This window comes from Pongo abelii, chromosome 7, assembly GCF_028885655.2.
Source record: "Pongo abelii isolate AG06213 chromosome 7, NHGRI_mPonAbe1-v2.0_pri, whole genome shotgun sequence".
Taxonomy (NCBI): domain Eukaryota; kingdom Metazoa; phylum Chordata; class Mammalia; order Primates; family Hominidae; genus Pongo; species Pongo abelii.
The window spans coordinates 115,588,384-115,601,784 of record NC_071992.2 but is presented as its reverse complement, the minus strand read 5'-3'; the positions used below and the strand labels follow the sequence as shown (position 1 = coordinate 115,601,784).

The 13,401-nt window shown below is 39.5% G+C and overlaps 1 protein-coding gene across 15 annotated transcripts in view; it reads right to left on the bottom strand.

The window, feature by feature from the left end:
• VPS13B (vacuolar protein sorting 13 homolog B) overlaps nucleotides 1-13,401 on the bottom strand; it is a 916,166-nt gene that overhangs the window by 235,239 nt on the left and 667,526 nt on the right. For all 15 annotated transcript variants that reach the window (XM_054519206.2, XM_054519208.2, XM_054519204.2 and 12 more), the window contains one exon: nucleotides 11,764-12,451. In XM_054519206.2, coding sequence (XP_054375181.2) covers nucleotides 11,764-12,451 — 688 coding nt within the window. The remainder of the gene's footprint in view (nucleotides 1-11,763; nucleotides 12,452-13,401) is intronic.

Below are 13,401 nucleotides of genomic sequence, written 5' to 3'. Positions count from 1 at the left end.
AGTCTCGCTCTCTCACCCAGGCTGGAGTGCAATGGTGTGATCTCAGCTCACTGCAACCTCTGCCTCCCAGGTTCAAGTGATTCTTCCTTTTTAAGTGATTCTTCCGCCTCAGCCTCCTGAGTACCTGGGATTACAGGCACCCATCATCATGCCCAGCTAATTTTTGTATTTTTGTAGAGACGGGGTTTAACCATGTTGGCCAGGCTGGTCTTGAACTCCTGACCTCAGATGATCCGCCCACCTAGGCCTCCCAATGTGCTGGAATTACAGAAGTAAGCCAATCATGCCCAGCCATGAAACCTTTTTAAAGAGTAAAACAAAATCCTTTTTTTCATATGATTTATATATAAAGGAACATGAGCACATATAATAATGGTTTATGACTTGTATAGAAAACAATAAACAATGACAAGCCACATTGTGCTAGGATTTTTTAAAAATAATCAAATGTTATTGTCCTCTCAAAACAAAACAACCCAGAAAACCAATATCTCTATAACAACCTCACAGGTATTTTTGAAATGTGACAATGGGGCAATTATTGAGATGCGCATTATATTAGGCTATTTTTGCATTATATAAAGGAATACCTGAGATGGTAATTTACAAAGAAAAAAGATGTATTTGGATTGTGGCTCTCCAGGCTGTACACTGCACTAACATCTGCTTGGCTTCTGGTGAGGTCTCAGGAAGCTATGATCCCGGCAGAAAGCAAAGGGGAAAGCCAGCGTATCACATGGGGAGAGAGGGAGCAAGGTAGTGGGGAGGTGCCACATTCTTTAAACAACCAGATCTTTCACAAACTCAGAGCAAGAACTCACTTATCACTAAAAGGATGGTACTAAACCACTCATGAGGAATCTGCCCCTATAATCCAAACACTTCCCAGTAGGCCTTACCTCCAACACTGAGAGTCACATTTCAAGATGAGATTTGGAGGGGATAAACATCCAAACCAAATCATACAATCATACATATGTGCAAAAATTGCTATTGGCCGGTTGCCACTTGAGTTACCTTATAGAAAATAATAAATCATTTTGTGTTTGAGACAGGGTCCCACTCTGTCATCCAGGCTGCAGTACAGTGGTGCAATCACGGCTTACTGCAGCCTCGACTTCCCAGGCTCAGGTGATCCTCCCACCTCAGCCTCCCCGATAGCTCAGACTACAGGTGCATGCCACTGCAACTGGTGGCAATTACAATTTTTTGTAATTTTTTGTAGAGATGGGGTCTCACTATGTTGTCTAGGCTAGTCTTGGACTCCTTAGCTCAAGTGATCCACCCACTTTGGCCTCCCAAAGTGCTGAGATTACAAATGTGAGACACTGTGCCCACCCAAAAAGAATTTTAATATCCAGAGAAAAAGTATGAACACTGTGGAAACACATGACATGTTACTTCTTTCACTTTTAACTTATGATGCCTTTAACTTTTCCTGGACCTTTCTTAGAACATTAGCTTCATGGTAATATCTCTCTCTTTTTTTTTTTTTTTTTTTGATTTGAATATATTTTATTGGTTGACTTGGATATATGATTGATATGTGGAAAATGGGTTACTTCACATAGCAGTGACACATTCTACCCTAGTGTGTGGAATGGATATCCATTTAGTCTCCCTGTAACAAACTCCATGTGGAACAAATGTTTGAGGATTAGAAAACTAGAAAAAAAAAAAGAAAGTTTCCAAAGAAAATTTAACCTGGTAGTTTAAAAAGACATATTTTAAAAAATCAAAATGCCAACTGTAAAAAAAAAGAAAACGAATTTGCATAAAAATAAGTATTCTTTGTGGCAAGAGAGCAAACTCATAATCCAAATGAATAAGAAACAAAATATACATTCACTGTTTTGCTTGTATTCATCATTGCACTAGAGATACTAGCAAATGCAATTAGACAAGGAAAAAAGGGAGTATGTAATTCAAAACGTGGGGTAAATGTATCATTTTGGCAGACAGTGATTCTGACTCTGTACTTAAAAGAAACAAGAGAATCTACTAGAAAACTTTTATAAACACTGATGACCCAGTAAGGGAGCTGAATTCTTTTTCTTGACATTTCTTCCTCTTGTGTGGCTATTTAAATTTTTTTTGTTGCTGCTGTTGTTTTTCTTTTTTTTTCTTTTTTTCTTTTTTTTATTTTTTATTATTATTATACTTTAGGTTTTAGGGTACATGTGCGCAATGTGCAGGTTAGTTACATATGTATACGTGTGCCATGCTGGTGCGCTGCACCCACTAACTCGTCATCTAGCATTAGGTATATTTCTCAATGCGATCCCTCCCCCCTCCCCCACCCCACAACAGTCCCCAAAGTGTGATGTTCCCCTTCCTGTGTCCATGTGTTCTCATTGTTCAATTCCCACCTATGAGCGAGAATATGCGGTGTTTGGTTTTTTGTTCTTGCGATAGTTTACTGAGAATGATGATTTCCAATTTCATCCATGTCCCTACAAAGGACATGAACTCATCATTTTTTATGGCTGCATAGTATTCCATGGTGTATATGTGCCACATTTTCTTAATCCAGTCTATCATTGTTGGACATTTGGGTTGGTTCCAAGTCTTTGCTATTGTGAATAATGCCGCAATAAACATACGTGTGCATGTGTCTTTATAGTAGCATGATTTATAGTCCTTTGGGTATATACCCAGTAATGGGATGGCTGGGTCAAATGGAATTTCTAGTTCCAGATCCCTGAGGAATCGCCACACTGACTTCCACAAGGGTTGAACTAGTTTACAGTCCCAACAACAGTGTAAAAGTGTTCCTATTTCTCCACATCCTCTCCAGCACCTGTTGTTTCCTGACTTTTTAATGATTGCCATACTAACTGGTGTGAGATGGTATCTCATTGTGGTTTTGATTTGCATTTCTCTGATGGCCAGTGATGGTGAGCATTTTTTCATGTGTTTTTTGGCTGCATAAATGTCTTCTTTTGAGAAATGTCTGTTCATGTCCTTTGCCCACTTTTTGATGGCGTTGTTTGTTTTTTTCTTGTAAATTTGTTGGAGTTCATTGTAGATTCTGGATATTAGCCCTTTGTCAGATGAGTAGGTTGCGAAAATTTTCTCCCATTCTGTAGGTTGCCTGTTCACTCTGATGGTAGTTTCTTTTGCTGTGCAGAAGCTCTTTAGTTTAATTAGATCCCATTTGTCAATTTTGGCTTTTGTTGTCATTGCTTTTGGTGTTTTAGACATGAAGTCCTTGCCCATGCCTATGTCCTGAATGGTAATGCCTAGGTTTTCTTCTAGGGTTTTTATGGTTTTAGGTCTAACGTTTAAGTCTTTAATCCATCTTGAATTGATTTTTGTATAAGGGGTAAGGAAGGGATCCAGTTTCAGCTTTCTACATATGGCTAGCCAGTTTTCCCAGCACCATTTATTAAATAGGGAATCCTTTCCCCATTGCTTGTTTTTCTCAGGTTTGTCAAAGATCAGATAGTTGTAGATATGTGGCGTTATTTCTGAGGGCTCTGTTCTGTTCCATTGATCTATATCTCTGTTTTGGTACCAGTACCATGCTGTTTTGGTTACTGTAGCCTTGTAGTATAGTTTGAAGTCAGGTAGCGTGATGCCTCCAGCTTTGTTCTTTTGGCTTAGGATTGACTTGGCGATGCGGGCTCTTTTTTGGTTCCATATGAAGTTTAAAGTAGATTTTTCCAATTCTGTGAAGAAAGTCATTGGTAGATTGATGGGGATGGCATTGAATCTGTAAATTACCTTGGGCAGTATGGCCATTTTCACGATATTGATTCTTCCTACCCATGAGCATGGAATGTTCTTCCATTTGTTTGTATCCTCTTTTATTTCATTGAGCAGTGGTTTGTAGTTCTCCTTGAAGAGGTCCTTCACATCCCTTGTAAGTTGGATTCCTAGGTATTTTATTCTCTTTGAAGCAATTGTGAATGGGAGTTCACTCATGATTTGGCTCTCTGTTTGTCTGTTATTGGTGTATAAGAATGCTTGTGATTTTTGTACATTGATTTTGTATCCTGAGACTTTGCTGAAGTTGCTTATCAGCTTAAGGAGATTTTGGGCTGAGACAATGGGGTTTTCTAGATATACAATCATGTCGTCTGCAAACAGGGACAATTTGACTTCCTCATTTCCTAACTGAATACTCTTTATTTCCTTCTCCTGCCTGATTGCCCTGGCCAGAACTTCTAACACTATGTTGAATAGAAGTGGTGAGAGAGGGCATCCCTGTCTTGTGCCAGTTTTCAAAGGGAATGCTTCCAGTTTTTGCCCATTCAGTATGATATTGGCTGTGGGTTTGTCATAGATAGCTCTTATTATTTTGAGATACGTCCCATCAATACCTAATTTATTGAGAGTTTTTAGCATGAAGGGTTGTTGAATTTTGTCAAAGGCCTTTTCTGCATCTATTGAGAGAATCATGTGGTTTTTGTCTTTGGTTCTGTTTATATGCTGGATTACATTTATTGATTTGCATATATTGAACCAGCCTTGCACCCCAGGGATGAAGCCCACTTGATCATGGTGGATAAGCTTTTTGATGTGCTGCTGGATTCTGTTTGCCAGTATTTTATTGAGGATTTTTGCATCAATGTTCATCAAGGATATTGGTCTAAAATTCTCTTTTTTGGTTGTGTCTTTTCCCGGCTTTGGTATCAGGATGATGCTGGCCTCATAAAATGAGTTAGGGAGGATTCCCTCTTTTTCTATTGATTGGAATAGTTTCAGAAGGAATGGTACGAGTTCCTCCTTGTACCTCTGGTAGAATTTGGCTGTGAACCCATCTGGTACTGGACTTTTTTTGGTTGGTAAGCTATTGATTATTGCCACAATTTCAGCTCTTGTTATTGGTCTATTCAGAGATTCAACTTCTTCCTGGTTTAGTCTTGGGAGGGTGTATGTGTTGAGGAATTTATCCATTTCTTCTAGATTTTCTAGTTTATTTGCACAGAGGTGTTTGTAGTATTCTCTGATGGTAGTTTGTATTTCTGTGGGATCGGTGGTGATATCCCCTTTATCATTTTTTATTGCATCTATTTGATTCTTCTCTCTTTTTTTCTTTATTAATCTTGCTAGTGGTCTATCAATTTTGTTGTTCCTTTCAAAAAACCAGCTCCTGGATTCATTAATTTTTTGAAGGGCTGTTTGTGTCTCTATTTCCTTCAGTTCTGCTCTGATTTTAGTTATTTCTTGCCTTCTGCTAGCTTTTGAATGTGTTTGCTCTTGCTTTTCTAGTTCTTTTAATTGTGATGTTAGGGTGTCCATTTTGGATCTTTCCTGCTTTCTCTTATGGGCATTTAGTGCTATAAATTTCCCTCTACACACTGCTTTGAATGCATCCCAGAGATTCTGGTATGTTGTGTCTTGGTTCTCATTGGTTTCAAAGAACATCTTTATTTCTGCCTTCATTTCGTGATGTACCCAGTAGTCATTCAGGAGCAGGTTGTTCAGTTTCCATGTAGTTGAGCAGTTTTGAGTGAGATTCTTAATCCTGAGTTCTAGCTTGATTGCACTGTGATCTGAAAGATAGTTTGTTACAATTTCTGTTCTTTTACATTTACTGAGGAGAGCTTTACTTCCAACTATGTGGTCAATTTTGGAATAGGTGTGGTGTGGTGCTGAAAAAAATGTATATTCTGTTGATTTGGGGTGGAGAGTTCTGTAGATGTCTATTAGGTCCGCTTGGTGCAGAGCTGAGTTCAATTCCTGGGTATCCTTGTTGACTTTCTGTCTCATTGATCTGTCTAATGTTGACAGTGGGGTGTTAAAGTCTCCCATTATTAATGTGTGGGAGTCTAAGTCTCTTTGTAGGTCACTCAGGACTTGCTTTATGAATCTGGGTGCTCCTGTATTGGGTGCATATATATTTAGGATAGTTAGCTCTTCTTGTTGAATTAATCCCTTTACCATTATGTAATGGCCTTCTTTGTCTCTTTTGATCTTTGTTGGTTTAAAGTCTGTTTTATCAGAGACTAGGATTGCAACCCCTGCCTTTTTTTGTTTTCCATTTGCTTGGTAGATCTTCCTCCATCCTTTTATTTTGAGCCTATGTGTGTCTCTGTACGTGAGATGGGTTTCCTGAATACAGCACACTGATGGGTCTTGAGTCTTTATCCAATTTGCCAGTCTGTGTCTTTTAATTGGAGCATTTAGTCCATTTACATTTAAAGTTAATATTGTTATGTGTGAATTTGATCCTGCCATTAAGATGTTAGCTGGTTATTTTGCTCGTTAGTTGATGCAGTCTCTTCCTAGTCTCGACGGTCTTTACATTTTGGCATGATTTTGCAGTGGCTGGTACCGGTTGTGCCTTTCCATGTGTAGCACTTCCTTCAGGAGCTCTTTTAGGGCAGGCCTGGTGGTGACAAAATCTCTCAGCATTTGCTTGTCTGTAAAGTATTTTATTTCTCCTTCACTTATGAAGCTTAGTTTGGCTGGATATGAAATTCTGGGTTGAAAATTCTTTTCTTTAAGAATGTTGAATATTGGCCCCCACTCTCTTCTGGCTTGTAGGGTTTCTGCCGAGAGATCCGCTGTTAGTCTGATGGGCTTCCCTTTGAGGGTAACCCGACCTTTCTCTCTGGCTGCCCTTAACATTTTTTCCTTCATTTCAACTTTGGTGAATCTGACAATTATGTGTCTTGGAGTTGCTCTTCTCGAGGAGTATCTTTGTGGCGTTCTCTGTATTTCCCGAATCTGAATGTTGGCCTGCCTTGCTAGATTGGGGAAGTTCTCCTGGATAATATCCTGCAGAGTGTTTTCCAAGTTGGTTCTATTCTCCCTGTCACTTTCAGGTACACCAATCAGACGTAGATTTGGTCTTTTCACATAGTCCCACATTTCTTGGAGGCTTTGCTCATTTCTTTTTATTCTTTTTTCTCTAAACTTCCCTTCTCACTTCATTTCATTCATTTCATCTTCCATGGCTGATACCCTTTCTTCCATTTGATCGCATCGGCTCCTGAGGCTTTTGCATTCTTCACGTAGTTCTCGAGCCTTGGTTTTCAGCTCCATCAGCTCCGTTAAGCACTTCTCTGTATTGGTTATTCTAGTTATACATTCTTCTAAATTTTTTTCAAAGTTTTCAACTTCTTTGCCTTTGGTTTGAATATCCTCCCGTAGCTCAGAGTAATTTGATCGTCTGAAGCCTTCTTCTCTCAGCTCATCAAAGTCATTCTCCATCCAGCTTTGATCCGTTGCTGGTGAGGAACTGCGTTCCTTTGGAGGAGGAGAGGCACTCTGCTTTTTAGAGTTTCCAGTTTTTCTGCTCTGTTTTTCCCCCATCTTTGTGGTTTTATCTACTTTTGGTCTTTGATGATGGTGATGTACAGATGGGTTTTTGGTGTGGATGTCCTTTCTGTTAGTTTTCCTTCTAACAGACAGGACCCTCAGCTGCAGGTCTGTTGGAGTACCCGGCCAGCCGTGTGAGGTGTCAGTCTGCCCCTGCTGGGGGGTGCCTCCCAGTTAGGCTGCTTAGGGGTCAGGGGTCAGGGACCCACTTGAGGAGGCAGTCTGCCCGTTCTCAGATCTCCAGCTGCGTGCTGGGAGAACCACTGCTGTCCTCAAAGCTGTCAGACAGGGACATTTAAGTCTGCAGAGGTTACTGCTGTCTTTTTGTTTGTCTGTGCCCTGCCCCCAGAGGTGGAGCCTACAGAGGCAGGCAGGCCTCCTTGAGCTGTGGTGGGCTCCACCCAGTTCAAGCTTCCTGGCTGCTTTGTTTACCTGAGCGAGCCTGGGCAATGGCGGGCGCCCCTCCCCCAGCCTAGCTGCCTCCTTGCTGTTTGATCTCAGACTGCTGTGCTAGCAATCAGCGAGACTCCGTGGGCGTAGGACCCTCTGAGCCAGGTGCGGGCTATAATCTCCTGGTGCACTGTTTCCTAAGCCCGTTGGAAACGCACAGTATTCGGGTGGGAGTGGCCCGATTTTCTAGGTGCCGTCTGTCACCCCTGGAAAGGGAACTCCCTGACCCCTTGAGCTTCCTGAGTGAGGCAATGCCTCGCCCCTGCTTCGGCTGGTGCATGGTGCGCTCACCCACTGACCTGCGCCCACTATCTGGCACTCCCTAGTGAGATGAACACGGTACCTCAGATGGAAATGCAGAAATCACCCGTCTTCTGCGTTGCTCACGCTGGGAGCTGTAGACCAGGGCTGTTCCTATTTGGCCATCTTGGCTCTTCCCCCGGTAATATCTCTTTTAGTCCCTCCAATTTAAAGCCACTGCAATGACTCCTTCACTTTAGAATGCAGAAATGGAGCTAGCCACCTCCAACTTACTGCTCCCTCTGCTTCCCTCCCCTTGAATGTTAGCATTATAGCCATTTATATTTTTCTCTTTTTTCTTATCCATAAGGTTACTATCTCAGGGCTTCCAGAAAACACTGGTTATGGAACAGTGCTTTTTTCAGGAAAGAAAGTACTACATAAAGTGTTTCTGGATAACCAAATTGGTAATGGGACTTAGACAATTCATTCAAGTGGACAAATATAAAACACATTTCCAGATCAGTTTTTGAAAAATAATTTCATTAACATTTAATAAAACTTATATATTTAAAACTCTGAATAAACTAATTAGTACTCCACTAGAATATCAAAGGAAATCTGCATCTTCAAAACAAATCAAAATAAATTTCTACCTGATACTGTAGAGCCTTACAGATGTCAACTCCACGAAACCAAAGCTGAATTACAGAATTCCAAATTACAGAATGATGAAACTTCAGAACTGGAATGGACTTTGTTAATATCTATTATAATCATCACATTTACAGATAAGAAAACAAAGTCAAAGAAGTAAACTGCCTAAGATCAGTTTACTAATTGATGGCAGGGCCATGAATAAAAATCCCAGGTTTTCTGCTTCCTAGTTAAGTATTCTTTTCAGTATATGATATTGGCAGCTAAAATAGTACCGGCACACATTTATGAGGGCCTAGGCCTGCTGGCTCAATGCTAAGTACTTTAGAATTATTCATGAATTATCTCTTTTCATTTCCATAAGTGCATAATGATATAGGTATACATATAAGTGACAGAATTTGAACCCAGGTTTTCCATACCTGAGTACTGTGTAATCACATCACAGACACAGTTAACATACAAATTCACCAGTTAAAATTTAGGAATCTTTTGCATGGTCTGAAGTGGGACAATAGAGGCTGACTGAGAGAACCTCCGATTCAGATCCTTCTTTTCAGGGGACCCATAGAGGTTGAGAGTCTAGACTCAGGAGTCCAACACTTCTTAGCTTTGAATTGTAGCTCTGTTTATTGCTAGGTCTGTGACCTTGGGGAAGTTACTTAACTTCTCTAAACCTTAGTTTCCTAATCTCTAAGGTAGAACATTTCCCACAGAGTTGTCATTAGCATGAAATGAGATAATGCCTTAAAGCAGTTAGGACAATGCCTGGCAAAGAGTGATCACTCAATAAATGCTAGTTGAATTTTATTTTTAGCCATTGTATTTTAATTACTTGCCTCCTTTTGGGTCTTCTGAAAAAAATTTCCCTAGATCAATAAGTTCACTTTTAAGAAATATTATCATGCATATTGATAACTTTTGCTTATTACTAACCAAGAGTCATACTACTGAGATAATATAAATGTTCAAGTAGATGCATTCTGTGTAGGGAAAGGCATCCATGAGAATATTATGCAGAAAATGCTCCTTAGAAGGTATGTGAGCCTTTTTCCTCCATTTACCCCCCACCCCTATATTAAATCTGGCCCATGACCACCACTCTAGCTTCATGTACCAAAATTGGGTTCCACGTCAGTTTACATACAAGGTTTTTCCCCCCTTTAAACAAGTGCTCTATTATTTTAACCTAGGAATTGATTATAATTCAAATGCCTATCTTTGGTATGAGCTCTCATAACTTTGCTGAATACAGACTTAGATGAAAATGTATAAACACATGATTTGGGAGTATGTCAATAAAACAGACAAGCCAATCTGCTCTTACAATTTCAGAAAGTAGAAACAAGTCCATCCATTGGCAGTTCTTTTCTATTACTGTGGACCCTGGCTTGCCTCAGTTTAACAGTTTCAAAGGTTGAGTTTATCTACAGAGTATCCTTAGGTTGGGCTTGAAGTAAGCAAAATGAGGCTTCTGTGATCTCTGCATATCTACACATTTAGGAAGAGGTCATAGCTGTTCCTCTCGGCCCCTTTCCTCCTCCTCCTTTCCTCTGCCTCTCCCATTGATTTTTAGTACGGGTCACCCACCTATAGAGCGACTGTAGCTGAGTGAACTTAATGAAGGGCTGAGAATTAAGAATTCATCTCCTAATCCTGCCTTAAGTTTTGGCTAACGCCAAGCAGACTTGCAAGCAGGTATCAGGTATATAGGCATGAGTTCTTGAATCATGTAACATGTTCCACTATACCAGCATCTCCCACATTTTCATTGCCCCTGAAGTACCTGTTATATCACAGGCACCCAGTAAATCAGAATATGTTTGAGAAAGAGAGGCAGTTGTTGCTGGTAAGGGTTTAACAAATGGCTCTTGGAGTAGGAGAGCTGATGTGATTGAGTTTGCAAGCATCTGCAGCATAAATACTTTCACCACGGCCAATTTAAGCTACTAGTGGTTTAATAAGTGTCTTGCAAAGTTCCTGAGTCTAACAATCAGCTCTTTTGACCCATTATGAGCTGCACAGGAGAGAGGGCCAGCAAGCAGCCCGGGGGTAACCCTAGGTTACTCCTCAGCAACTGGCTAGTTACCCCTTTCTTAAAGCAGGGGACTTGCACTAAACCCTGGCCTAGAGCTCCTTTGATCCTGTTTCCTCAGGCTGAATCCTGATTCCCACACCTTGCCATCTGCCTTTCAGGATCCTGCTGTGCAAAACGGTGCTTCTTAATGGCAAGAATGAACAAACCTGAATTCCAGATTAGATACATTGTCTAAATGCCTCACTGCTGGCTTCCACCTACTGGATGGGACCAGCTGAAAGCAATAAAATGCCTGAACTATACCTGAGCTTGCTAGAGCCCTCTTTGAATACTGAATCTTAGGTGACCCAGCTACCCTCTCCAGTTTTTTTTGGCCAAATCTCCAAATCTACATTAACTCAGAGAAAGGGCATACTGTGTCACCTTGCTTGACTTCACTGGCCCTTGTTACTTAATAGCTTGTACGTCTTAAATCTGAACCCTGCTCACTTTCCTAGTCTCAACAGGCAAAAAGCTTCGGAAGTTTCATAGAATTATTATAATTAGAATAAGGAAGGAATGGGTTGGGCAGCAAGAGCGAATTAGCCAACATCAATATATTTTCTGTAGATGTACAAAAATCTTTAAATAATCTTTATTAATAAACCTTCTCAATTACATTTAATATGATGCTATTGCATCAAGATGATTACATCAAAAGAATACCAAAAACAAACTTCATCTTCTAAGGCTTTTCTTTTTTAATCTGAATAGAAGCATTAACATGGAAAGCATACCTATGGGCCATTAATATGAAAACGAGCTATGCTTTCCAAACACTGGAAATTGTTAAGCATCTCTATAGTCAAGAAAGAGTTCCTGATTCATTCAGTTCCTGGAAAAAAAAATGAATATTCAGAGGCATAGTAAGAATACTAAGGCTAAACCTCAATACATTTCAAACATTTACTTAAACAGGATTCAGCTGTGGAACATGAACTTTCCATATTCTGTAGAGAAAAGACTTTTGTCTGCCAGCTGTTTCTGTTTAATCAATCTGGAAACTGTGGAAATACAACTTATTAGATAGTAATTATTAGCACTCCAGTAAGTTTGAAGGTTCTTACCTGTACATTTGTAATCAGAGGCCACCCCTTTAAGCACAGCATCAAAAATGGATACTTCCACTCGCTGCTTTCTGTGGTGACAACTCAGAAGCAAGGAAGGCTGGGACACAATAAAGTACAGAAAAGGTTCTAGCTGTAAGTCACCAGTTCCTCTTCGACCAGGCTGCCGAACAATAGTTATACCAAGTGCTTGTCTAGCAGATGACCTTGTGGATGCATGAAGACTTTCAAGAGAGAGGACCCCTATTTTTTTCCCTGAAGGAAAAGAAATGCTGCTCCTTAAGAGATCTTCTGCTGTCACCGTGGAAATACATGCCTGGTTGGGCTTAGCAACATCTGAATCAACTTCTGGGAGATTTAATGAACTCTTGTCTGTTTTTTCATTATTCTTCTGTTCTTGTGATTTCGATTTGGATAAGGCCATACAGGAATAGGTCATTAGTGAGATTCTACTTGCAGTAATAAATATGTCAAAGGGAATAAAATTCAGATTTTTTACAATTGATGACTGGCGTGAGGGACGGGCAATGCGATGCTGACTGGCACCACTGTGCTGCTCTATTTGCACTATTCTGATTTTAACACTGTCACTGCCAATTCCACTATCCTGAGCACCACTGTACCGAGATGAGGTTTCAGCCATGCCTCCATCAAATATATCCACTTTTTTCTGTTCTTGTTTAGAGATCTGTAAGAAAAAAGTAATAAAATATTTCAAACTAGTTACATGCCAAGTGTCATATAAACAATGTTATATAAACATGTTGTCAAAGAGAAAGTTTTAAAAATGAGTCTAGTATAACTTAAAACAGTAATCAGAAAAATAGAATAGGTGCCCATTTTCTACACCAGACCCCCAAAATCACCTAAAAGTGCCAAGGAAATACTTGAGAAAAAGCATCTAATGTTCATTTCCATCATTAAAATACATTTTTGAATGTCAGATCTTCTTTCTTTGGATTAATACAGAATATCATATATCTTTTAAAATGTCTCTTTAAATAATTATTTTAATACATATTTTTATAGTGATTTCCCAAGCAATATAATAAACTGTCTCCAAAATCATGATTACTGGTGGTTGAAATTACATTTTATGTAGAAGTAGTTTATGCTCCTTAACTTTCTTATACAACTGATTTATAGGTTTTTGGACAGTAAGAAAGGGAAAAATCAGTAGTCCTAAGTTATGAAGGACAAAGAAAAGTACACTAAAATAAATGCATGCCATTTCAAAAGATGTTTATTTTCTCTTACTACAATAGGACTTAAAACAAGGACAAATATAAGAGATAAAGTAAAATCAAGTCAGTTATTAAGTAATTAAAACCCTTGAGGGTAGATTTTTCCTTTGTGCAATAAAGGCTACTAGTTCTCAAAATTTTCCACCAATGACTCCCTATGTATAGAACAAAGAGCAACTTGGTGGCAGCAAGAGTTATAATCATTTGGCTCCAAGACCATCAGTTCCTCTTTCTTAGACTGCCTAACCATCAGTCTGCAACTTGCTATTCTGCACCTAGATATTTTACTTGCTTTTTCAACAGAATTATTAAGGTAACCATAAAAAATCCATAAGAATAAAAAAAACTACCCCACCCCATCTTATCACCAAACATAACCAATAGTAATATTTCA